The sequence below is a fragment of the Bos grunniens genome, chromosome 10, assembly GCF_055505025.1.
Source record: "Bos grunniens cultivar Pamir isolate PY7600 chromosome 10, Bosgru_T2T1.0, whole genome shotgun sequence".
Classification (NCBI taxonomy): Eukaryota; Metazoa; Chordata; class Mammalia; order Artiodactyla; family Bovidae; genus Bos; species Bos grunniens.
The window spans coordinates 42,012,882-42,039,873 of NC_141174.1; the positions used below are offsets into that span (position 1 = coordinate 42,012,882).

At 40.3% G+C, this 26,992-nt stretch overlaps 1 protein-coding gene across 2 annotated transcripts in view; it reads right to left on the minus strand.

Annotated features, from left to right (window-relative positions):
• The window catches only part of SHC4 (SHC adaptor protein 4), a 138,518-nt gene that overhangs the window by 5,271 nt on the left and 106,255 nt on the right, over nt 1-26,992 (minus strand). For both annotated transcript variants that reach the window (XM_086320795.1, XM_086320794.1), the window contains exons 7-10: nt 23,489-23,612; nt 21,779-21,950; nt 19,695-19,755; nt 10,251-10,430 (exon numbers count right to left, since the gene is read on the minus strand). In XM_086320795.1, the coding sequence (XP_086176921.1) occupies nt 10,251-10,430; nt 19,695-19,755; nt 21,779-21,950; nt 23,489-23,612 (537 nt within the window). The remainder of the gene's footprint in view (nt 1-10,250; nt 10,431-19,694; nt 19,756-21,778; nt 21,951-23,488; nt 23,613-26,992) is intronic.

Here is a 26,992-nt window from a genome sequence, read left to right on the forward strand (position 1 = left end):
CTTTTTAAGTGCAAAGGCTCTTTTGCGTAGAAGCCAGATTTCTCTTTATAAATGCAAAGGAATGTTTATATACCCTTACACAAGGGTCTCACAAATGAGAAATCCTCTTGACTTTTAAGTTTTACAAGTTACACCAGACAAGTGCCCTGTGGACATAATCCAGTCTCCTGTTAATACATTATAGGTTTTTCCCTATTGAAGAACATCTCTCTGTATATCACAATTTCAACACAGTATTCACCAATATATCTTTTTGCAAATGTCTTTGGTCTGTATCTAACGGCTAAAGATATTCTTCTCTACACACAATCAGGCTCTATCTATTGTTAGCAGGAAAAAGGCTGAAGGAATGTGTCCAGACTTGATGACTAATATTCGTAGTTGGCCTTAGCATTGCCTGCTTTCAGGCGTAATAGAGCACTTCTGATGAGCAGCTACGTGTTTGTTTGTATAAGCAAGCAATGCAGTGTTATGTGAGCGTGAGGGAAATGCACACAGTGTGTTTAGGCACACACATCTGAGTGCATGATGGCTTTGGTTTATTCTGAGATTGTGGAGTGCTCTCGGACAAGGACAAAACAAAAGAAAAACAGACATTATATCATCTTGAAAAGAGGCAATAGATCATGGGTCAGCCTGAGGATATGGACATTATTTTCCTAACGTAGTTTCCCAAATTATTACAATTTCAATCATCCAAACATTTGTTAAAAATATAACTTTTCTAAAAGTTATAAAAGAAAAAGGATAAAAGTGATACCACTCAAATACAAAGGATCATAAGAGACTAAATAATTATATGCCAACAAGTTGGATAACTTAGAAAACAATGGATAGATTCCTAAAAACATACAACCCATCAAGCCTGAATCATGAAGAAATACAAAATTTCAACAGAGGAATTACTAGCAAGAAAATTGAACAACTAATCAAAACCATCCAACAAAAAGAGTCCACAACCAGATGGCTTCACTAGTGAATTCTACCAAACATTTAAAGACTAATTAATGTCAATTCTTCTCAATCCCATCCAAAGAAATAGGAAGGGACATTTCCAAACTCATTACTCTTAATACCAAAACCAAACAAGGACACCACAAGAACAGAAAATTACAGGCCAATATCACTGATGAATATAGATGTAAGAATCCTCAAAGAAATACTAACACACAAAAATCAACAATAAATTAAAACAATCAAGTGGGATTTATTTCAGGTATAAAGAGAGTTCAACATCCACAAATCAACGTGACACACCACATGAACAAAATGAAAGATAAAAACCATATGATCACCTCAATAAAGGCAGAAAAGGCATCTGACAAAATTCAATATCCATTCTGATAAAAAACTCTCAACAAAGTCAGTATAGAGGCAACGTACATCAACATAGTAAAGGCCATGTAAGTCCATAACTAGCGTCACACTTAATGGTAAAAAGCTCAAAGCTTTTCTGGTAAGATCAGGAACAAGGATGCCCATTCTCACTACTTTTATTCAACACAGTATTGGATGTCCTAACCAGAGAAATCAGTCAAGACAAAAAATACATCCAAATCAGAAAGGAAGACGCAAAATTGTCTTATTTGCAGGTGACATTATATACAGAAAACAACAAAAACTCCACAAGAAATAAAACTACTAGAATAAACAAATTCAGTAAAATTACAGGATACAAATTAATATACAAAAATTAGTTTCACTTCTATACACTAAAAGGAACCAGAGATCAAACTGCCAATATCCGCTGGATCATGGAAAAAGCAAGAGAGTTCCAGAAAATGCATCTATTTCTGTTTTATTGACTACACCAAAGCCTTTGACTGTGTGGATCACAATAAACTGTGGAAAATTCTGAAAGAGATGGGAATACCAGACCACCTGACCTGCCTCTTGAGAAACCTGTATGCAGGTCAGGAAGCAACAGTTAGGACTGGACATGGAACAACAGACTGGTTCCAAATAGGAAAAGGAGTACGTCAAGGCTGTACATTGTCACCCTGCTTAGTTAACTTATATGCAGAGTACATCATGAGAAACGCTGGGCTGGATGAAGCACAAGCTGGAATCAAGATTGCTGGGAGAAATATCAATAACCTCAGATATGCAGATGACACCACCCTTATGGCAGAAAGTGAAGAGGAACTAAAAAGTCTCTTGATGCAAGTGAAAGAGGAGAGTGAAAAAGTTGGCTTAAAGCTCAACATTCAGAAAACTTAAGATCATGGCATCTGGTCCCATCACTTTATGGGAAATAGATGGGGAAACAGTGGAAACAGTGGCTGACTTTATTTTGGGGGGCTCCAAAATCACTGCAGATGGTGATTGCAGCCATGAAATTAAAAGACGCTTACTCCTTAGAAGGAAAGTTATGACCATCCTAGACAGCATATTCAAAAGCAAAGACATTACTTTGTCAACAAAGGTCCATCTAGTCAAGGCTATGGTTTTTCCAATGGTCATGTATGGATGTGAGAGTTGGACTATAAAGAAAGCTGATTGCAGAAGAATTGATGCTTTTGAACTGTGGTGTTGGAGAAGACTCTTAAGAGTCCCTTAGACTGCAAGGAGATCCAACCAGTCCATCCTAAAGACCAGTACTGGGTATTCATTGGATGGACTGATGTTGAAGCTGAAACTCCACTACTTTGACCACCTGATGCGAAGAGTCATTTGAAAGGACCCTGATGCTGGGAAAGATTAAAGGCAGGAGGAGAAGGGGACAACAGAGGATGAGATGGTTGGATGGCATCACTGACTCAATGGACATGAGTTTGGGTAAACTTCAGGAGTTGGTGATGGACAGGGAGGCCTGGCATGCTGCGGTTCATGGGGTCACAAAGAGTTGGACGTGACTGAGCAACTGAACTGAACTATACACTATATAATAAACTATTAGAGAAATTAGGAAAACAACCCCACTTACAATAATGTTGAAAAGAAAAAGATATTTAAGAATAAATTTAACCAGGGAAGTGAAAGATCTGTACACTGAAAACTGAAATTGATGAAAAAAAAAACTGAAGACACCAACAAATGGAAAGAAATTCTGGGCTCATGAATTAGAAGAATATTTTTTAAATGTCCATACTACCCAAAGCAATCTATAAATTCCACAGAATCCTTTATCAAAATTTCAATGGGATTTTTTTTCACACAATCCCCCAAATTTGTATGGAACCACAAAAGATCTCAAATAACCAAAGCAATCTTGTGAAAGATGGATAAAGCTGAAGGCATCATGTGTTCTGATTTCAAACTATATCACAAAGCTGGAAGATCCCCTGGAGAAGGGAATGGCAACCCACTCCAGGATTCACGCCTGGAGAATCCCATGGACAGAGGAGCCTGACAGGCTACAGTCCACGGGGTCACAGTGAGTCAAACACAACTGAGCAACTAACACTAACAACATAGTAGTCAAAACAGTACGGTATTGGCATAAAAACAGGCACATAGATCAATGGGACAAAACATAGAGACAAGAAATAAATCTATACATACAGGGTCAATTAATTTCCAACGAAAGAGCCAAGAACACACAACAGGGACAGGATATTTTCTTCAATAAATGGCGTGGGAAAACTGGACAACCACATGCAAAAGAATGAAACTGGATGCTTATCTTCTACCATTCACAATAATCAACTCAAAATGGATTAAAGAATTTTGCACCTAGTTTTATGTCCCTGGATATGTTCCAGTGTCTCCTGGTTCATACTCTATGATAACTTGAATAGAATTTGTATCCTACTGTTGTGTGAAAATTATATAAATTTTAATTATGTTGAATTGGTTCATGGTGCTTTTCAGGCCTACCATATCCTTCTACTTTTCTGTATATTCATTCTGTTAACTTTTGAGTTTGATATTGAAAGTCCAATTAAAAATCTTAATTTGTCTACTTAGAAAATTGTAATATATAGTGGAACCGTATGTAACTTTGTTCTATATTTTCCAAGTCTCCTGTAAATGTGTTATCATACTTTCATAATTTAAAAAGTAAAAAAGAAAGAGAAAAAAAATGGATTAAAAACTTGAACATAAAACCTGAGACCATAAAACTCTGAGAAGAAAACAAGGGGCAAGCTCCTTGACATCAGTCTTGGCAATGGTGTTTGGATTTGACACTAAAAACAAGGGCAACAAAAGCAAAAACAAACAAGTGGAACTACTTCAGACCAAAAGTCTGCACAGTAAGGGAAACCATCAAAGAAAAGGCAACCTACAAAATGGAAAAAATATTTTCAAATCATCTATCTGATGAATTAATATCCTAAATATATGAACACATGCAACTCAACGTCAAAAAATAAACAATCTGATTTTAAAATGGGCAGAGAAACTGAATAGACATCTTTCCAAAGAAAACACACAAATGGCCAACAGGTACATGTAAAGGTGCTCAACATCACTAATCGTTAAGAATACGCAAATCAAAACCGCAATGAAATTATCACCTCACACTGGTTAGAATGGCGATCATCAAAAAGACAAGCGATAAATGTTGATGAGAAAAGAGAATCCTTGTGCACTGTTGGTGCGAATGAATGTAAACTGATGCAGCCATGTGGAAAATAGGATGGAGGTTCTTCAAAAACAATTAAAAAAAAAAACTGCCATATGATTGAGCAATTCTACTTTTTAGTATATATCTGAAGGAAATGAAATCATTATCTCAAAGAGATATCTATATCCCCATGTGCACTGCAGGCTTATTTACAATATCCAAGACATGGAAATAATCCTAAGTATTCCACTGGCAGATGAACAGATGAAGTAAATACACAGTGGGACATTATTCAGCCATAAAAAAGAAGGCAGTCTTGCCAACTGCAACAAGGATAGGCCTTGAAGGCATTATACTAAATGAAAGAACACAGAGAAAGACAGACACTATGTGAGCTGACTTATGTGTGAAATCCCCAAAAAACAGAACTCACAGAAACAGAAAACAGATTGATGACTGCCAGAATCAGAGTGAGGGATGAGGGAAATGGTAAAAAAAGGTATTATCTTAGAGTATGTAAGACAAAGGAAAAGCTACATGTCTATTAAAATACATTACAAAGCCACAGTAATTCATAAATAGTAATCAATACACCGGTAAACAATAAGTGGGCCAATATAAAAAGCAGAATAAAGGCCCAGAAACAGATTCCCATATATAGGAGGAATCTAATAAAATGGAGAGTGGCATTAGAAAAAGAGAAGACTGTTTAGTTAATGTAGTTTGGAAAATTAGATCACTTAGATAAAATTAAGCTAGATCCCTATATCTCATAGAAAATATAAAGTTTAGGTGAAATAAGTTTATTTGGAAATAAAACTACAAAGGCAATAGAAGAAAACATAGTACAAGTTAGATAAAGAGGAGAAAATTGTAAAAGAATACAAGATACAATAAAGATAAAAATGGAAGTCAATGAAACAGAAAACAATAAAAAATTAAATAAAACCCGATTCCTTTGGAAAGAACAATTAAATTAATAAATCTCAAAACTGATCAAGAAAAAAAGAACACAGAAATTACAAATAACAGGAAAGAGAGAAGGCATCCTTCAGGCAATAAAAGGACAGTATTATGAGAAATTTCATGTGGAATTGACTCTAAATGGATAGAGTGAAATCCTACTAAGTTTTTAAGGAAGTTACATTGCAAAAGAAATCATAGTCCCTTTTAGTATATGGCTTTTTGCCCTCTAAAGCAAACTCCAATTTCTCAAGTCCACATCAACAGGAAATAAGCTGCACAGGTGGTGAAACCCCAAGAAAGGCACTTTATCCCACATCTACTTTAGATGGACATGCGAAGGATAATAGCAGCAACAACCCAGATGACAGTGGACATGGAGATTCTTTCTACAATGCTGAACCAGTCCAAGCAAATCTACTTCTCCACTTCTAGCTCAGGGAGTCTTCACAATTACTGCCTGGCAGAATTTGGTAATCACTATGGACCAGCGATTTACCGTCTGGGCTACCAGGACTCTGTCTGCAATGCAGAAGACCCAGGTTCGATCCCTGGGTTGGGAAGATCCCTTGGAAAAGAGCCTGGCAACCTACTCTAGTATTTTTGCCTGGAGAATCCCATGGACAGAGGAATCTGGTGGGCTACAGGTCCAGAGGGTCACAAAGAGCTGGACATGACTGAAGCCACCTTTTTTGTTTAATGGACCAGTGACTGCTGTGTGTTTTATTTGCTTCTCTTCTGGGAATGTGGATTTTTATTGTGGCTATTCTTATTCCTCTTATTCCTTAATTTTGGATGTGGAAGGGGGCAGACAACTTGGCAAATAGGATCCCCATCCAGTCTTGACTGAGAGGACTTCACCATCACCCACGTGTCACAGACTTCAGGCAGGATTCTGTAATTATTTCCTGTATTTGCAAGGTCAAATGTTCTAGGTGAAAATAAGAGTTCATGGATATTTGAGTGGCAGAAAGGTGTGCTGTGGCAGGGACAGTTAATTGTGTATCAATTGTGTATTCTCCCTTTCATTACATTATGGAATTCCTTATTTTTAGCTGGGCACATGGCCACCCAGCTAGAGTAACATGAAGCTAGGTATGGCCCCATGTTTAAGTTCTGCCAATGGCAGGTTAAGAACAAATGATGTCTGCCACTTCTGGGTCATGTCCTTCTTTACTTCCCACTGGTGGAATACAGATGTGATGGTGAGAGTCTGAGCTCTTGGACTAAAGATAGAGGAACTTACCAAAGCGAAGTTCTTAGGCCAGAGATGGAAGCCAGTGTCCAGAATGGCAAAGCTGTTCTGCTACTGCTACTGCTACTGCTAAGTCACTTCAGTCGTGTCTGACTCTGTGTGATGCCATAGATGTCAGCCCACCAGGCTCTCCTGCCCCTGGGATTCTCCAGGCAAGAACACTGGAGTGGGTTGCCATTTCCTTCTCCAATGCATGAAAGTGAAGTGAAAGTGAAAGTGAAGTCACTCAGTCGTGTCCAACTCTTAGTGACCCCATGGACTGCAGCCTACCAGGCTCCTCCATCCATGGGATTTTCCAGGCAAGAGTACTGGAGTGGGGTGCCACTGCCTTCTCTGCTACCATCTATCTTTGGGGCTAATGGGTAAAATAAATAAACTTCAGTCCTTTTTACACAATAGGATTTAAGGGTGGTTTTTTCTTATGGCAGCCAAGACTGAAAATAATAAAAAATAAATTAAACAGTTTCAGTACGAATGATTTCTTTCTGCCTTGTTTGATCAGAATAAAGATTATGTCAGAGCTTTTCCAATAGCAGTGTGACAGGATGAATTGAGGAGCCCTGAAGGCATTTTTAAGATATAATAGGTTCTTGTCTCTGGATTTGTTTTTGTTTTGTTTTAGTGAACTAATTAGTAACTAATCAGGGCAAGAAAGGCTAAGTATGCCTAAAGAAGCTAAAGAGAATTTTTGAGGAAGGAAGGAAAGAAACAGTAGGAAACATTATAGAGGAAATGTTAAAAGGTGCATTTAAGACATTCTGCACAAAATTATGTATAAAGTTATCCTTACTCCATCTTACTGTGGTGGTGGTTCAGTCGCTAATTTATGTCCAACTCTTGTGACCCCATGGACTGTAGCCTGCCAGGCTCCTCTGTCCATGGGATTTTCCAGGCAATAATACCGGAGTGGATTGCCATTTACTTCGCCAGGGGCTCTTCCCAATCCAGGGATTGAACTCATGTCTCCTGCACTGCAGGCAGATTCTTTATCAACTGAGCTACCAAGAAAGGCCCACTCTGTCTTACTAGATTTTCTTAGATCATTATTTATACTTTTGGGGTTAATTTTTTTTTTTTTTTGGAGGGAGTGATGATACACTGAAATTAACCTCAAGAAGGCAGCAAGAAGTCCAGGAGGGCTATGGTATATTAAATTCTCAATGGACATAAAGAGTGAGAGAGGACCAGAGACCTAAATTATTAAACATGTTGCCGTGAAGGTAGGGAGAGGGAAAAAGGATGAGAAAGAGAAAGGGACTGGAATCAATGAAAACACATTTTGACATTACAATTTTGGACAGAACAACTTTATTTACTTTCAACTAATGATAGGAATGTTGTTATGGATTAATTTTGCCTTTCAAATTATTGAACTGCCTATGAAAAAGGCCAAGTTTCTTTGCTTGAGTTGTAAATGATGGACTATCCCAGATCACCTAATTGGACCACTCACTAAATGTATTTTCTAATAAAACATTGTTGCTTTGATAAGTCCATGAAATGGAAGCTACTGAGTGTATGCTCTTATAAAGTTACTTTCAAAACCTTAGGTCCAGAAACTTTTTTCAAAACACTGTCCCTCTAATAAGACTTCCCTGGTGGTATAGTGGGTTAAGCCTCTACCCTTCCAATGCAGGGGGCATGAGTTTGATCCTTGGTCAGGGAAGTTCCACATGCCATGGGGTGTAGACAAAAATAAAAACACTGTCCCTCTAATATGTGTTACGTTATCCACACAGGGTACTCAACATTAAACAGTTAAATTCACTGCAGAAAGCCAAACTCATTGCATATCCCATCATCCATGGCACAAGATGCCCTCTGTGGTGGACATGGAGATGCACTACCCAGATCCCCCTTCAAGGAAGGACCAAGTACCCCAAGTACCCCAGATCCCATCAGGGTCTCCCTCAGCTGCAGAGAGCTGTTGGCCCAATGGCCTTGCCCTCCCTCATGGGCCCACAGCCGAAGACTGAGATAAGAGGGGCTAAAAGGCCCTGCCCTTGGGCCCAACATGAAACAACACTGATGGGCCTCCGTCCTCTCTGGATGGTTGGCTGAGGTTTTGTTAGGCCTGCCTAGTTGCTCCACCTCTCCCTCTGCCCAAGCCTGCTTTCTTCCCCTCCATTCCTGTACTGATCACAATAAAGATCCTGCATGTCCAGCTCCATCTCAGAGTCTGCTTCCAGAGAATTCAAATGGGTTCTTTCACTGCCAAGAGTGATCTTGGAAAACTTGCAAAAAGACAGCTCACTTGCCACCTGGATGGTAATGAAAACCTTTGTCTCATTCTAGAGAGTTAAGGTGGTCTAGTGAAGCCCAGCCTCAGCAAAATTTCCTTTCAAATTCCATTCTGTTATTACAGCCACATTAGCTGAAAAGCTACCCGTGGCAGTCTAGAGCTACTTCCTGGGCCAGTGAAAGAACTTTCTCAGTGACTGGTTCTCCATCTTTGGAGTGAGCCAAATTTGACACCAAGTTAATCTCTGAGTCCAATAAGCTTCAGTTTTATGAAAAGCATTTTTTTTTCTTTTTCAGCTGATTATAGGCTTTTGACTTGTTTTGCTTTTATTTATTCATGGTCCTCTTTATAGACTTATCCCTGGAAGCAATCTGGCAGGAAAATGATGTTTGTCTTACTGTATTTAACTCATAGTATACAGCTGAAGAAAGATGTCATCTTATTTTAGCGCTATACAGATGACTTACTAAAGGTTTTTGCAATGAATAAAATTAACATCATCACTAAACAGAACTGAAATAGAGGCCATTGCTCCTCATGCAAACAAACATGATCTCTTGGCTTTGACAATCCTTCCCTCAGGAAAAGCACACAGCAGAAAGCAAAAATTGGGAGTCGATTCAAAGTGCTTGAAAAGATGATTCAAAATCAAAGTTCTCAAACATTGAAATCTATGACATCTTTACAAAGTTCTAACCTATATTAACTGTGATGAGGGAGGGGTTGAAATAAGAAAGAATTCTTTTAACTCCCTGAAAAATGAGGCTAAGGAAATAGCATTTTAAAAACGAGAGACAGTGAACTAAATAGTGGCACCAAAAGATATGCTCAAGTCCTGACTCCTGGTACCTGCAAATGTGACCTAATTTGCAAAAGGGGTCCTTGCAGATGTAATTAATTTAAGGATCACCAGATGAGATCTTCCTGGATTTCTGGCCTACCTATAAGGGAAAGGCACTGTCTTGTAAGAGAAAGGAAAGGGAGCCTTGAGACATGGGGGTAAGGCCAATGAAGACTGAAGCAGAGACTGGAGTGGCATGTCTCAAGACAAGGAACACCAGGAATTGCTGGCAGCCACCAGAAGCTAGGAGACGGACATCAAACCAAATCTCCTCCAGAGCCACAGGACGAGCCAAGCCAACCCGGCTTGCATCTTGATTTAGGATTCTGGCCTCCATCACTGTGACAGAACACATCTCTCCGATTCTAAGACACCCAGTTTAATGGTAATTTGTTACAGCAGCACAGGAAACTCATACAGGCAAAGAGCAGCCACTTACTCTCCTGGGGCCACGGGCTCCCCAGGGGGTGAGGTGAGCTTTGATTTCCAGCAGGGCCAAGTGTGCTTCGAAGAGCCTGTGTATTGATGTAGCAGGGGTCATCGAAAAGATCCGCCCGACATGAGTGCTTCATCAGTGACGCCTCTCGCTGGGAAGGCACCCCTCTCTCGTGTGCATTACCTGCAGTGAGTAAAGATCATTGCATGGCGTTTTTGCTTTGTAACCAATAAATAAAATCATGGCTGAGTCCAGCACTGACAGGAAGGGAAAAGCCACACCCATGCCAATGCAAGGAATGAATATTAACCTGGAGATTTGACCTGTAAAAATAAAATAACAAGCAGTCTTTGAGGGAAAGCATCCTTTCTTGGCCTCCCTGCCTCTCCCCGCCTGTCCCTCAGCTGACCCTTTGCTTCAACAGCAGACAGCAGGCAAACCAGGAAAATGTGAAGGAGAAACAGCCAGGGGGATGGGGGGTGGGGGCGGGGATGGGAAGGGAGCTGACTGTCCAGCTAACAGCACAAACCCACAAATGACGCTGCTCAGAGTTGTAGCCCTGGAACCAAGAAAACCACACATACCATATGGAACTTGAATATCTACTATTTATTTAAACAGCTTTTCAAAAGACTCATTACTTAAGTTTAAATTATTAACCATGAGAAGTCTTTCTTCCCTCTTTGCCAAAGTTTTGTTTCACCAAGCTCAGCCCTGCACCAGCTGCTGCTGTTCATTCTGTCATCTAATGGAAAGAACTCGCCCCTCAGGTTAGCTCCTCCTTTCCCTTACTCTGCTTTCTCCCCTCCATCCTATTTAATACTTGTGGTCAAAATGATCTTTTTACAACTGAAAATCTGATCCTATTTCTCAGAGGTTTAAAAACACATTCACTGCTTCCTACTGCTCTTGGGATACAACTCAGACTCTTCAACAAGCTAGACCCTGGCTCCAGGGCACCCAACTCCCCTAGCATCCTAGTCCTCCTATTTCTGCCCCTGCTCACACTGGCCTTCCTGCAAAATAATCCCCATCATAAGGCCATCTTCTATGACATGCCCTTCCCTCTCTTCCCTCTCCTTCTCTATCACCCTCATCCTTAGGTGAGGTCAGTTTAAACATGTCTTTCTCAAGAGAGCATTCCCTGACCTTCTCAGACTAGACTATGTCTCTCTGCTTTCCTCTGAAGCCCATATCACAAGAGTAATTAACTCTATTCTGTTATTACATTTCTTAAAATCTGTACTGCCTCTAGACTGCATGTTCCATGAAGATGGAGATCCTGTCTGTCTTCTTCACAGCTTCTTCTTCTTCACCCCTTGCCTCTAGCACATGCCTGGCACACACTATGACATGAACAAATAGTTACTGAATGAATGGATAATTGAAGCATATTTCACTACCTGATGGCATGAAGTAATTTGTACCACTCTACTGGTCCTGTCCTGCAAATGCCAGGATAGTGTTCTTGCTTTTCCATTTAAACAAGTACATTTACAGCTCTGGTCATATGTATACAACACTCCCGTGAGGCTGCACCTAGAGTAGTGACATTAAGACTCCATTGTCTCACTTAGACATCCGTCCTTCCAGCTAATTAAACCCCTTCAGGGGACCAACTTCACAATGGATTTCGCATCTTAGTGAACAGTGCTATGATTCTTATACACAAGTATGGAAACCTAAGAACATAACAAATAGAAGTCCAGTCAAGACTAAAGCCCTACTACCTGATCCTCCTTTGCTCCCGTCTGTCCAGTCCTTACCCATCACCCTGTCCCATGTCTTATCCATACATGGGATATTCTGAGGGACGAGTGGGATTTAACAGAGGAAGGGCAATAGGGCACCTTGTTTCTCTGTTGCCTTTGGCAACATATGACTGTTTCTATTCGCTTAGTTAAGTGGATTTATGAATTAGGTGATCCCGTTTAAACTAAACTTACTTTCACAAATAGCTAAAATACTTACACAAGTACACTTTCACAAATACTTTCACAAGTAGCTAAAAGACTACTGCAAGGAAATCAAGGATTGAAGATCATTCTTTTACTGAATAAAAGCACCTCCTTAGCTACATTATAAGTTTACGAACAAGAATAATCTAACTAGATCAGAATGTTGGCTTCCTAACTAAAATGTGGATTTATGTCTATTTCATCAGTAATGCTCTAGATGTACACTGGGCCTTGAGATAATTATCTAAAGATAGTATTCAGCCAGTGCAATTAGCAAGATTTTTTTAAAAATGTCTACTGCTAACTCTAACTGAATATTTTCTGTTGTTGTGTATTTTATAATACATGCATAATATGTTCGTATAGAGAACTTATGCATGAGTGAATTAATATCTACTTAGGAGTGCCTGCTCATAGAGATTTACTGAAAGTGGAATGTGATCAAAAGTGTAAAAGGTCTGCTTCTAAACTGACATGGACCTGGGTTCAGATCATCCCAGTGGCCCCTCTTACTATCTGTGCAACCCAGGGCAAGTTTCTTAACCTCTCTAAGCATCAGTTTTCGTATCTGTAAAATAAGGATGCTGGATTTAAAACACATTATGAAGATTAAACTGAAGGATGTGGGTGAGCGCCTCACTCAGCACGGCCCCCACCTTGCAGCAGGCGCTCCTCTCACTGCTCAGCTGTGTGTTTACCCACGATGCTAGGCCTCTGCCCACGATGCTGCCATCTGGCCGTAACATCCTTGCCACCCATTTCCTGACCTAACTCCTGTGTGTCCTTTAAGATTCTGTTCTGAATCCCACTCTTGCAGGAAGCCTTCCACACTCCTCCCTCCCCGTCCCCATCCCAAGCTGGGTAGGGTTACTCCATAACAAACTGTAGGCCTCTGTTTATGTCTCTGTCTTCCCCTTAAGACTGCAAATTCCTTGAGTCCTGAGGAGAGATGAGAACCCATTTATCCATGTATCTTCTTCATTATCAATGTCTGGTATAAAGCAGGTCAAAAGAAAAATGTCTGTCAGCTGAAGGAACAGATGACTGAATGTCTACCCAGTTTCTCTTTTTTAGCAAATGTGACCCTACCACATCCTGAAGACCTCAAGTTAACCTTTAGCATAGGGCGCTGACTCATCTGCCCCTCAGAGAGCACTGGCATGAGCTGAACACATTAAGTTTACCATCTCACAGGCTTACACAAAAGCACCAATGTCTATATAGTCTCTCTTAAAAAACCACCACTCCTTTTTTTCAAATGCACCATTATATCTAAGTCAGCAAAGTGGTCTTAAATTAAAAAAAAAAAAAACTCACCTCATGCCCAAATTTAAAATCTTCCTAGGGTAAAGTGTGTGGCTGATGAGAGCTTAACTACACATGCCAGGCATTATGCATTCCAAAAGTTCTTTGTGCCAAGTATTACTCTGAGAAACTATCCAATCTGCCAAAGAGAAGATTTGTGGCAGAAATAAATACATACATACTGTGTATACTGGAGGTACCAAAGTTTTAAAGTGAAAGCCCTTAGGGTTTGTGGGAATTTAACATCTTTTTGATTAAAAATATCAACATTTTCATTTTAACTTGAAGGCTAGGGAAACAGTATGCTATTTTGTTAATTATTTTTTTTCCACAAGGGAATTTATTATTAAGGACAGTGATCTTTTATACATCTGGCAATAATATAATTAACTCCTTCAATAACAAGAAGCCTACTGCAGTACTTATTACATACCAGAATTCAAATTTTAAGTCAATATTTTAATAAATAAATATATTTGAATTAAAAAGCCAAAATTTATTTAAAACATTTGAATAGGTGTCTCTCAAATGCTTACATATTAATCTCTGGGAAAAGCCATTAAAAACTGTCTATTTGCTATTTTGGCAACTCCTCTTAAATTAGAGACTGGTCATGAATTTCAGATCACTTTTAAACACATGCCCAAGTCATCACAGGCATGCCCCAAGATAGGAACCCCTGATTTCTGGGTGTCTGTGGATGAAAAGACTATCGAGTTAGGAAAGTCCTTACTGCCACAATAGGAGGGACTGATACCTGTCATGGTCCCCGCAGCAGGGGTTGAGTCCCTCGATCCCTCCATGGGCTGGGTGGCTAAGGGCTGGGGAATGGCATCACAGTACTCTGGTTCCCACTGGGAATTAGAACCTGCTTTTCTAAGAAAACAATGCGGTAGCCCAGTGTTTTTCAGGTGAAGAGGATATCCAGCTGGAGGGTTTTTTTCAAACTATAAACACCATCTGTCACCTCCCCAAGACTCTGAAAGGTTCCCAGCTATGAACTGTTACCTTAGGGCCACCAAAAAGGAAGACAGTGTACCGAAGCTGGCATCAGTCGTAGACTACTCCACAATCAGAGTGTAACTAAAGAACAGATGCTTACAACAGAATTTCCTATTGTTGTATAGGTCATTACAAAATATACACTCAAGGTTTAGCATAGGAAACCGAAATAGCAGAACATGGTCACTTATCCATGGAGGAGACACCATGGCTAAAATTAATTCTATGGAAAAACAGGTTCTAGGCTCCAAATAAGTGTTTATTACAAAAGTCTGTTCTTGAGTTTCGATCTGGTAATAGATTAGGGCGTGTATAAAGCATGAAAGAATAAGGGGTTACATTGTTTGTTGATTAAAGGAGACATAAAACCAAGATAAACAGAAACAATATATTAGATTATATGACAAGGATATACTTACAAAAAGAAAAATCTTGAGTAAAGTTGAAATAGCATTGCTCTAGGGGGAACAATACTTCAAAAATGTAAAATATAAATCAAGGTGAGAGCTTTTGAGGGAAACAAAAGGAAGAAAACCTTGCCCCTTTTTTTCTGATGGTTCACTTCAGTTCAGTTGCTCAGTCGTGTCCAACTCTTTGAGGCCCCATGAATCACAGCACGCCAGGCCTCCCTGTCCATCACCAACACCCAGAGCTCACTCAGACTCACGTCCATCGAGTCAGTGATGCCATCTAGCCATCTCATCCTCTGTCGTCCCCTTTCTCCTGCCCTCAATCCCTCCCAGCATCAGAGTCTTTTCCAATGAGTCAACTCTTCCCATCAGGTGGCCAAAGTACTGGAGCTTCAGCTTTAGCATCATTCCTTCCAAAGAAATCCCAGGCCTGATCTCCTTCAGAATGGACTGGTTGGATCTCCTTGCAGTCCTAGGGACTCTCAAGAGTCTTCTCTAACACCACAGTTCAAAAGCATCAATTCTTCGATGCTCAGCCTTCTTCACAGTCCAACTCTCACATCCATACATGACCACTGAAAAGACCATAGCCTTGACTAGACGAATCTTTGTTGGCAAAGTAATGTCTCTGCTTTTGAATATGCTATCTAGGTTGGTCATAACTTTCCTTCCAAGGAGTAAGCGTCTTTTAATTTCATGGCTGCAGTCACCATCTGCAGTGATTTTGGAGCCCCACAAAATAAAGTCTGACACTGTTTCCACTGTTTCCCCATCTATTTGCCAAGTGATGGGACCGGATGCCGTGATCTTCATTTTCTGAATGTTGAGATTTAAGCCAACTTTTTCACTCTCCTCTTTCACTTGCATCAAGAGGCTATTTAGTTCCTCCTCACTTTCTGCCATAAGGGTGGTGTCATCTGCATATCTGAGGTTATTGATATTTCTCCCAGCAATCTTGATTCCAGCTTGTGTTTCTTCCAGTCCAGCGTTTCTCATGATGTACTCTGCATATAAGTTAAATAAGCAGGGTAACAATATACAGCCTTGATGTACTCCTTTTCCTGTTTGGAACCAGTCTGTTGTTCCATGTCCAGTTCTGTTTCTTCCTGACCTGCATACAGATTTCTCAAGAGCCAGGTCAGGTGGTCTGGTATTTCCATCTCTTTCAAAATTTTCCACAGTTTATTGTGATCCACGCAGTCAAAGGCTTTGGCATAGTCAATAAAGCAGAAATAAATGTTTTTCTGGAACTCTCTTGCTTTTTCCATGATCCAGCAGATGTTGGCAATTTGATCTCTGGTTCCTTTGCCTTTTCTAAAACCAGCTTGAACATCAGGAAGTTCACGGTTCACATATTGCTGAAGCCTGGCTTGGAGAATTTTGAGCATTACTTTACTAGCATGTGAGATGAGTGCAATTGTGTGGTAGTTTGAGCGTTCTTTGGCATTGCCTTTCTTTGGGATTGGAATGAAAACTGACCTTTTCCAGTTCTGTGGCCACTGCTGAGTTTTCCAAATTTGCTGGCATATTGAGTGCAGCACTTTCACAGCATCATTTTTCACGATTTGAAATAGCTCAACTGGAATTCCATCACCTCCACTAGCTTTGTTCGTAGTGATGCTTCCTAAGGCCCCCTTGACTTCACATTCCAGGATGTCTGGCTCTAGGTCAGTGATCACACCATCGTGATTATCTGGGTCATGAAGATCTTTTTTGTACAGTTCTTCTGTGTATTCTTGCCACCTCTTCTTAATATCTTCTGCTTCTGTTAGGTCCATACCATTTCTGTCCTTTATCGAGCCCATCTCTCCATGAAATATTCCCTTGGTATCTCTAGTTTTCTTGAAGAGATCTCTAGTCTTTCCCATTCTGTTGTTTTCCTCTATTTCTTTGCATTGATCGCTAAAGAAGGCTTTCTTATCTCTTCTTGCTATTCTTTGGAACTCTGCATTCAGATGCTTATATTTTTCCTTTTCTCCTTTGCTTTTCGCTTCTCTTCTTTTCACAGCTATTTGTAAGGCCTCCCCAGACAGCCATTTTGCTTTTTTGCATTTCTTTTCCATAGGGATGGTCTTGATCCCTGTCTCCTGTACAATGTCACGAACCTCATTCCATAGTTCATCAGGCACTCTATCTATCAGATCTAGGCCCTTAAATCTATTTCTCACTTCTACTGTATAATCATAAGGGATTTGATTTAGGTCATACCTGAATGGTCTAGTGGTTTTCCCTACTTTCTTCAATTTCAGTCTGAATTTGGTAATAAGGAGTTCATGATCTGAGCCACAGTCAGCTCCTGGTCTTGTTTTTGTTGACTGTATAGAGCTTCTCCATCTTTGGCTGATGGCAGTTGTGATTTAGCACATTCAACATCATTCTAGAAAGGCTAAGGATTTTCACTCAGTGAGTTCCCCTAGAAGCCAGGTGGCTGAGGTCAGAAGAGCATGCCATGACGACTACATAATGGAGAAAAGGGAGATGAACTGGGAAGAGACATACTGGGGCAGGGAGAAACATTCTAGAGTTCCATAGGACTCTGTCCCAGATCCAAAACTCACCTCTGGCTCCCCCTGTACTCTCTCCCTGGAGTGATCATGGAAGTGGTCCTGGCACACTTAGCAATTTCAGTATTCATTTATACTTTCCTTTCCTTCCTGCTCCCTCTCCCATTCCCTCTCTGGTCCCCCCTCACCCCCTCAGGTCTTGTTTGGTTGTCACTTCCATAAGAAGATCCTCTCTAGTCCTCCAGATTAAGTTAGGTTTCCCTGTTATTTGTTCCCGCAGTGTCCTGGGCTTTGAAATGCTCATCATACTTGTAAGCACTGGTTTAAGGTATGCCCTCTGGCTACACTGCAAACTTCCTGAAAGGCAATTGTGTCTCCACCCCCAGCACTAGCTCAATGCCTGACCCACAGAGGTCCTGATGATAACTGAGTGCATTATTGGATAAATGAAGAACACAGAATAAGATAAAATAGGACACGGAGCTATTTCAAAGTGAGCTTCAGTACAGGTAGAAAACGGATACAACAGTACAAAGCACATGTGGTAGGCTCCTGACTATCAAATCCAAGTTAGGAATTTCCAGAGTAAAGGAAAAAAGGAAAGAATAAAGGAATTGCAGCTCCTAGAGAACACCCCACTCCAGTACTCTTGCCTGGAGAATCCCATGGATGGAGGAGCCTGGTAGGCTCCAGTCCATGGGGTCGCTAAGACTTGGGCAAGACTGAGCGACTTCACTGTCACTTTTCACTTTCATGCATTGGAGAAAGAAATGGCAACCCACTCCAGTATTCTTGCCTGGAGAATCCCAGGGACAGAGGAGCCTAGTGGGCTGCACTCTATGGGGTCGCACAGAGTCGGACATGACTGAGGCAACTTAGCAGCAGCAGCAGCAGAGAACACAGGTTTAAAAATACATTTACACTTGATACTAATTTAATTTGCTTTTAGTCTTATTATTAAGAATGCATTCAGAATTTTAAGTAAGCTTAAAGAATGGCATGGAATTTTAATTTCAATCAGAAAGAACTATGTTTTAAAAAATTTAAAATACTACCCAAGTTCATAACTCCTATTATTTTGCAGGGTAGAGGAAAGTGATGATCCTAGTGGTACCAAAATCCTCATGTATCCCTGCTGCTGCTGCTGCTAAGTCGCTTCAGTCATGTCCGACTCTGTGCGACCTCATAGACGGCAGCCCAACAGGCTCCCCCGTCCCTGGGATTCTCCAGGCAAGAATACTGGAGTGGGTTGCCATTTCCTTCTCCAATGCCTGAAAGTGAAAAGTGAAAGTGAAGTCGCTCAGTCGTGTCTGACTCCTAGTGACCCCATGGACGGCAGCCCACCAGGCTCCTCCATCCATGGGATTCTCCAGGCAAGAGTACTGGAGTGGGGTGCCATTGCCTTCTCTGTATGTATCCCTACTCTATAAGAAATAATAAAATTAATGGATTACATTGAAAAATTCTATAAGAAATATGCAAATACCCAAGGAAGTAAGAGACTACCTTCTAGTTGGCAAGCTGCTGCTAATTTGACTCCCTAAGTGTAGTTATCCAGCTCTATCCCCCACTGCATTATTTATAATGTCCAGTTATCTTCTACTCTAGAGCTGCAAAACTTTCCTCCCCAAAGAAATACTTTTAACAATTTATAAGAATAAAATGACTAGCAGTAGAAAGGTTTAATGAAAATACATTTCCAAAGTAATAGTCTATATATGCCGTACAACCGTGTTGTGGGAGAGTTGTGCCCAACGCCAATTATCATGTGTAGTAATGAGACATTTAATGCCCTGGCAAGTATGGGGTGTATGAACTTCTAATTGGGACTCTCACATTTCAGATCTCTTTTTGTTCCCTTTGCCAAGCAGAAATAAAGCTTTTCTCTTAATCCTAATGGATATGACAAGCATCAATTTTCATGTTAGCTTACTGTCTGATATTCTTTGAAGTGGAACTCCCTTGAGCTGTGAGTAGAGAAATCACCTTTCCGGTGAGAGAGCTTTCATGATATTCAAAGCAGTGAAAGGCTCCATAAAGCAGAACCGTACTGCGGAAGAGTACACAGGAGCAAGCGAGAACCACAGCTTTCTCACTGACACACACGGCATCCCGAGCTGATTTTCAGAATGTGGGAGGGCTTCTCAGAGTGTTTGGTTATATACACCTGACTTTCCCATGAAATATTTAAGAGCAAGGGCCACACACGATCACATAACGTAAAAGGAATAAGAAGTGCAGCAGATAGGGAAGTGCAATTGTACCTACCTACAGCCCTGCTTTGTTCCAGACAGTTCTCATACATGCTGCTGCTCTTGGAGCTTCCAGGCTGTGCGAACAACAAATTGTGAAACATTTACAAACACAGTATAAGTCCATAAACTTGCAAAAGACACATAAAGCTCCCAGCAGAATTTAGTAGAAAACACCACTTTCTGACACAAGAAGTGAGATAAAGTGAGAAAAAGAAACTGATATTTTGAATGGGAAGTATAGCCTCCTTTCCCAGTGAATTGTTCGGGAGCTGCAGAGGTGGGTCTGATTAGGGTGTGGGGGGTCAGAACTGTAAGGTCTATACCCTGACGGTTATTGCTTCTGCTTGGGAGGTCACATTCCAGGACTCAATCCAAGCTTAGCCAGAAAGTGTGATTTCCAGGACACTTGTACAAACACTGGCCATTTAGCAAACTTCTATCTAACTGTGAGTTGGCAGATTGGAGCCCTACTCTAGTGAGGCGTATGCCAGACTCACTTTTCATCCTCGAAAAATCTCATGCTATCAAAGGCTTCGATTATCCATATACACATCTCTCTTCATTAACAGTATGGGATCCACCGACACCTTTAAGAAGGGCAATATCTATGCTTTAGGAAGATTAATCCACCAGTACCACGCAGGAGGGTTTAAAGGAATGAAACCGAAGACAGAGAAGGGGCCTTCAGGGTAACCTGAGCAAATATGGACCAGAACTTAGAAAGATGCAGTAGGAAAGATATAGGCTGAGTAGATTCAAGATATTTTCATGGTGGGATCCTAGGTCTTGAAGACTGAGTTGATATATGGCCTAAAGTGTGAGAAAACAAAAAACTGTAGATTAGTGAAAGAATAGGAACGCCATTAATAAACTTGAGCACATCAGGAGAGGAATCTGGCTTGGAGTCAAGGTAAAATGTTGAGTTTAATCACAGCTGGAAAGGCAGGTATGGCTGAAGACAAAGAAGCTGGTGGAGTGTGTATACAGGTGGCATGTCAGAGGGAAAACCAGGGCCAAGGGCAGAGCATTGGAAAGGGAGTCCATGGCAGTAAAGCAGATGCTTGGTTTCATAGGGGTGAGCATGTAAGAAAACAAGATCAAAAAAAAGGTAAGATGCAACTTTCCTTGAAATGCATCAAAAATAAGAAGCATTTATGGATGACAGCTACATAGGATGACAGGGCAAATAGAGTAAAATTATAACTATAGAATCTAGGTGGTGAGTATTCATGTGTAATTCTTTCAACGTTTTCTATGTTTGAATATATTCATAATAAAATTTCATAAAACAAGAAAAAGAAAGAAAAGCAGCAACTAAAGATGCAGAATGAATGACACATGGAAATGTTTTAGAAGCTAACAGAAGAGGTCTAAAAAAAGAAGAGAAAGCCAACAAGTATCACATGCTACAGACAGATTCAAAATATTGAAGGAAATAGATTTAGCAATTAAACTGACAACCAACCAACCAAAAAACCACTGGAGAGCACTGTAAAAGAAATTTCTATCAAGCTGTCAAGCAGAGTTCAGATTTTGGAAGTGTAGTGTGGATGTGAATGCAGAAATACAGTGTTTTCTACAAGTTTGTGGATGAAAGGAAGATGACAGGGAGGTGGGACATTATTAGATGGGTTGGGGGAGTCCAAGTTTATCTGCAGACAGAAGATAAAGAACTGGTATACAGAGAAAAAAATAAAGATGGAAATACAGACTGATGGACAGAACAAGGGCACAGTGTTGGTGGGAGGGAATAGGGTCGGCAGCTCGGGGGAAGGATTAGCTGTGGAGACAGTAGCTAAGAGAACCAAGGAGGACATAAGAACACTTGGGAGACAGGGAAGGATGCAGTTGAGGATTACATGTTGGACCGTCCTAGTCTTTCCAGAGAAGTAAGATGTGAGGTCACCTGCTGAGGATGAGGTTGGGGGATGAGGAGTAAAAGTTACTTAGTACAGGCTCCGACAATGATTCATTCTCTGGCTCTGTATTGAGGAAGATGATATCTTCTGTAAACTAGCATTTGGAAATCCTCAAATTAAGCTCAGTGATAGGACAGGACTGTATTGTTAACTACAATAGCAATGAACTATTACTTACCAAATAGCACAGCTTTTCACACCGTATGGGGCAGTAAGCCATTTGCTCTGTGACTTGAACTTTGATCCGCACATCTGAAACACCACCTGCAGGCGGCTGCTTCCCCGGGATTTCATTATAATACTCATGATCTTCTCTCTCCTCAGCATGGCCATCCACAGGCACCTCCTCACTGTAAGGCAAAAAAGGATCCCCAAGAGGCTGGGTGGGAATTCATATGCTGTAGGGGATGCAGAGAGATCAGAATCATGCAAATCACCCTGAAAAACTTTTCGTGCTTTAAGAGTATAGCTGTGCTTAAGTGATGTCAAACATCTGGAGAGAAGCAACCAGATGGCTGAATTGTTTAGCTTTCTGTAGACAATCAAAGTGGGGTAAGCCAACAAAAAATGCCATGGGTGATGTTTTCACGTCTCCTCTCAGTGATAAAATATGTACATATACATTTATATATACTAACTTCCTGAATGTAAGTTGTTTTTGTCAATCGAATAAAAATACAAAGTTTTCCCTGAATTCTTCAGCCCACTTTCACTGTAGCATTTCGGAAATACTTTTGCTCAAAGAAAATTTAGATACTGAGCAGAGGGCCTGGCTCAGTTTACTATAAACCAAGATGAGAAAAAAATAAATAAATAAAAGAGCTATGGCCAGCTATCTTGTCTGCACAAATCTGGAGTATATGTGATTCATAAAGAAATATTAGAACCATATGTGGCAAGCGGGTAGATTCATGTAAACATGCATTGTTTTTAAGAAATAGAGCGAAAACACACACACACACACACACAAGAAAACAGATTTTTCTTCCAAACTGGAATTAGTCGAAGTTTCTTATGAGAAAAAAATAAATCAAGTCCATTTGGACTGAGTTGACTCCACTGACAACCCACAGCTTTGTTGGGTTCATTACACGTCAATGAAAAGACAGCACTAAAATGCAGGAGCCACCCTAGAAAAAAGTCAACATCAAGCCTGCTGGTAGCCCCTCTTCTTTGCTGTGCTAAACCACCTCTGAGAGGAGATCTCCAAGTCTGGTGTTTGTTGATACACAAAATGATAAATTGGGGGGGGGGTTCCAGAAATGCATTTACAAGTGTCCAAGAATTTTATTTCTTGGGTATGAATTCTGCAAGCCAGGGACCTCAATGCATTCCACACGTGGTGGAGTCTGACAGGCCTGAAAGGGTTCAGCTTTCACTGCGGACTTTCTGTGCTGCAGACAGGGCAACCCGAGCCCTGGGTCACGTCGTGCTCTACCCCTTGGTCTGGCTGGAGCTGAGCAATCTGCACTACACACCAGCAAACAGGAGTTCCTGCTACACACATTTGATTCTTAGGATTTTGTTCTTTCTTAATTCTTTTAACTGATATGCAAGGGATCTGGGGTTGACACAAACCTGAGAAATTTCTTCTTGCTCATTTCATGACACTACCTAATTATATCAGAGCTCTGTATAACATCAGAGAAACAGGGTCAACCCCTTCTCACTTTTAGTGTTTCCTCTAATTCTATTACAAAGCAAGAGGAAATATCTAGACAAATAAGAAAGGAAGAAGAGTAAAAATGTCACTATTAGTTTGTAAGGAAACTGTATCTATTGGTAAACAAGAAATTACTAATTTCACTAGTCCATTTTAAATGCCATACTAATTTTAAAACAAAACAAAGTATGGTTAAGTCAAATAATCAGAGAATTCCTGGCTGACCTTTCACAAGAAGTATTCAAAGAAGGATTTTTCAAATACTGTTTAAACCGGAGTTCGAAAGCCTGTCCTATGGTACTTATGACGTCCTGGGCCATTCCATTGCGGCATTCCAGTATGTGGCAGGCTGCAAGAGGACATACCAAAAAATTACAATAAATTTTCAGTAAGAGAAGATTTTATAAAGTTGAAATACTTCCAGAACATGAACTGGTAAATAAAAGGAAGTAGGTTTCCAAGTTTTCTGCAGCTCTGAAATCACATACCTCATATTTTATATGTATCAAAGAGAAGAAACACTCGCATTTTACAATGAAATACTTCAAAACACTTATAAATTCCAGTCTTAAGACAGGTATTTGGGGCTCACACTTTAATAAAAGCAGACTGATCTTGACTAACAATGTGATTCATGTTCCGTGTTAGCTCTAGAATTCAATACAAAAGATGATTTTAGGGCAACAACCTGATAAGACGATGCCTGCTGCCGTCTTTGCATGGTACTCTATGATGACTGGAAACAAAATAACTTTCTAAATGCACCCCTCACAAATGGGGGGTGAGCGGCTGGTGAAGACAGGGGCTTTAGACTACCCTTTCCTCTAGCCATCCCTTTGCCCTGTCATTGCTACTCGAAATCACTGATGGTGTGGTAATCCCTGTCTTTGAAATCCTACTAAAGAACTATCTCCAATAAGCAAATCAAGATTTCATGAAGACTGATATCATCAAAGGATATTAAAATTTTTATAGATACTTGCTCTAAAAAGCTGTTACTACAAAGGGCTAGCTATCACCAGCAAATTAAAGAATTAAATTGTGGAGGGGGCAGCTGACAGAACATCACAGGCGAATTAGCAAATCTGCTACTGCTAAGTAAAAACCAAAGCTTGTGTTCAGGGGACCATACATTAATCTCCCCATAACATGGAATGTCGGTTGCCTTGATGAGAGTATAGTATTGTGCTCAGGGCCTTAATATACGACTGAACTGAATTTCAGTTCAGTTTTCAGTTTTCAGTTCAGTTTTAAGGATGGCTTAAAACCATAAAGATGACAAGATACGGTAATAAGTTTCATGAGAAGATTTTCAAAAATACATTGGTCTGTATAGCCTGAAGAATTGAGGAATGAGGGAAAAGCTTGATAATTGTTCAATATATACAAGAATGTTGTAAAAACTGTCAGCTATTTTCTGAGAACAGGAATGACTTAAGTAGGTACCTAGGGAATTAGATTAAATAAAAAGGAAGCTGTGAAACAGGACTGTGGGAACAATACTGGAACATTTTACTAAAAGGGATACATACCTGAGGAAAGGCGGATACCTATTGTGATGAAGGCATGTTTTTAGGCTCTGAGTAGTCTTGAGAAGGATTTTATATTTATTTAAAGTAAAATAAAATTCAATCAAGCCCTGGTGCCTCACATGGTAAAGAATCAGCCTGTAATGCAGGAGACCCAGGTTCAATCCCTGGGTCAGGAAGATCCCCTGAAGAAGGAAATGGCAACCCACTCCAGTATTCTTGCCTGGAGAATCCCATGGACAGCGGAGCCTAGCAGGCTACAGTCCATGGGGTCACAAAGAGTCAGACACAACTGAGCAACTAACACTTTCACAAAATTCATTCATGCCTAACTGGATTTGCAGAACCTATAACAGTAGGTTATGGTAGAACCTACAGTGGTTTCCTGGCTTTATATTGATAATCATCTCAAGGAATATCAGACAATTCTCATTTCAGAATTAGCTGGACATTTACTTAAGGAATTTATGTCTCTGAACTTCTGGAAGGGACATTTGTGTGTGTGTAGGCAAGGGATGGTATTACTAAATCAAACAATGCTAAGATCGCAAATCTCCAAAAGGGTTATTGATCACTTCTTGTAAGGTTGCCCCTTTCAAGAAGCAACCTGGATCTTGAAATAGACTTAGGAGCTCATTACAGCTTTGAAAACCCGATTAACAATGTCTATACATTAATAGCCTTCTTACCAAAGGAAAATGTTTGGTCTGTTTTCAGATTGCCATTGTATATTGCCCCCTTCTTTTCTCCACACTAGCGTCACGCAGTGACTAGTGCACTGCAGCTGTTTTAAAAGTATGTATTGAATGAATTAATATTGATTTCTCTGAATCACACCCATAACTGCTGTGAGAAATCATCTTCAGTTCTATGAAGTGAGACTGGCAGTGAGCCCCTATCACGGGGAAGGTTTCATGACCACTGAGTGGTACAAATGACCGCTTGGGTCATTTGTGGAAATGGTCTCCTCCTTCCTGGTTAGGTTTCACATCCTTAAACCTATAAAGTGCCCTTGGACATGTGTCCTTTGGTTAAGCCCAAAAATAGTTGTGTTGCACTGTGGTTAAAAAAAGGTAACTCACTTGAATTATTTTTTTCATCTCATAAATTCCTGGTCCAATTAAAAATGAAGTCAAGGCCAGAAATAAAACCAATATTGTAAAGCAATCATCAACAATTAAAAACAAATATTTAAAAAAATCAAAATGGAAAAAATTTATGTAATTTTACTTTCTCTTAGGATAAACAAGATGTCTTGAGATAAAGATGGAAAAGATAGTGGGAGAGGTGTGAAATTCAACCGTAAATAAATAGATAAATAAGAAAAACCAAAGTTTATCTCCCATGAGAGGGATGAGAAAACGACAGTGGCTGAAAGAACTCTGTGATAAGATGCAGGCTAATTATACCACGGTCTATGTGAATAAGGTATGCTACACCCAGGCCCTCACCTGCCAAGACAGGGCATTGCATGATCTCTGAAGTCCCTTCCTGCTTTACAGAAATCCTGTCCTCCCTCGATTATAGTACTTTAAACTCTCCGAGGAACAGGGCAAGGCATGTGGGCATACAGAAATGAATGAATGACCCAAACCCACCAACTGTCCTCTACCGCTTCTCATGTACTACCAAAACGTTTTATTTCTCTCAACTTTTCTGATTCTGATACTTGAGGCTTTGGTCCTTTTCCTGGGCTGATGCTTACCAACACGAATTTTTACTCTCCTTTGGATAACAGTGTTACTGTCATATTACTTTTTAAAGATTAAACAGAAAGAGAAGAAAAAACAGTGGCGCCTATCTCCAGGAAAGGAACAGCTGGACACGATGCCTGACCCTGTGCAAGTTCTTGGTGCAGCCTCGCCACTTTCGGGACCACACACATTTTGATGGTGCTTTTGTTGCCACTTATATGCTGCTCTGTGAAAATGCTCTTTGTTCTTTTTTAGGTTGGTCATGACCTAGACAGGAATGGGTTTTGAATCACATACAAATATGCCCAATTCACATTGCTGGACCCATCTCCGAAAACTCAGATAAGCACCAGCTTGGTCAAGAATTTCTCAATCTTTAGCTAATGAGAAGGAAGAAAAACAAGCATATAGAAAATCCCAGTTCTCCCAAAAACAATTTGACTTTCCAGTGATGCGGGGGGCCTGAGCTTTGACCTCCATGTCTGAATTAAACACAGACTTGGGTT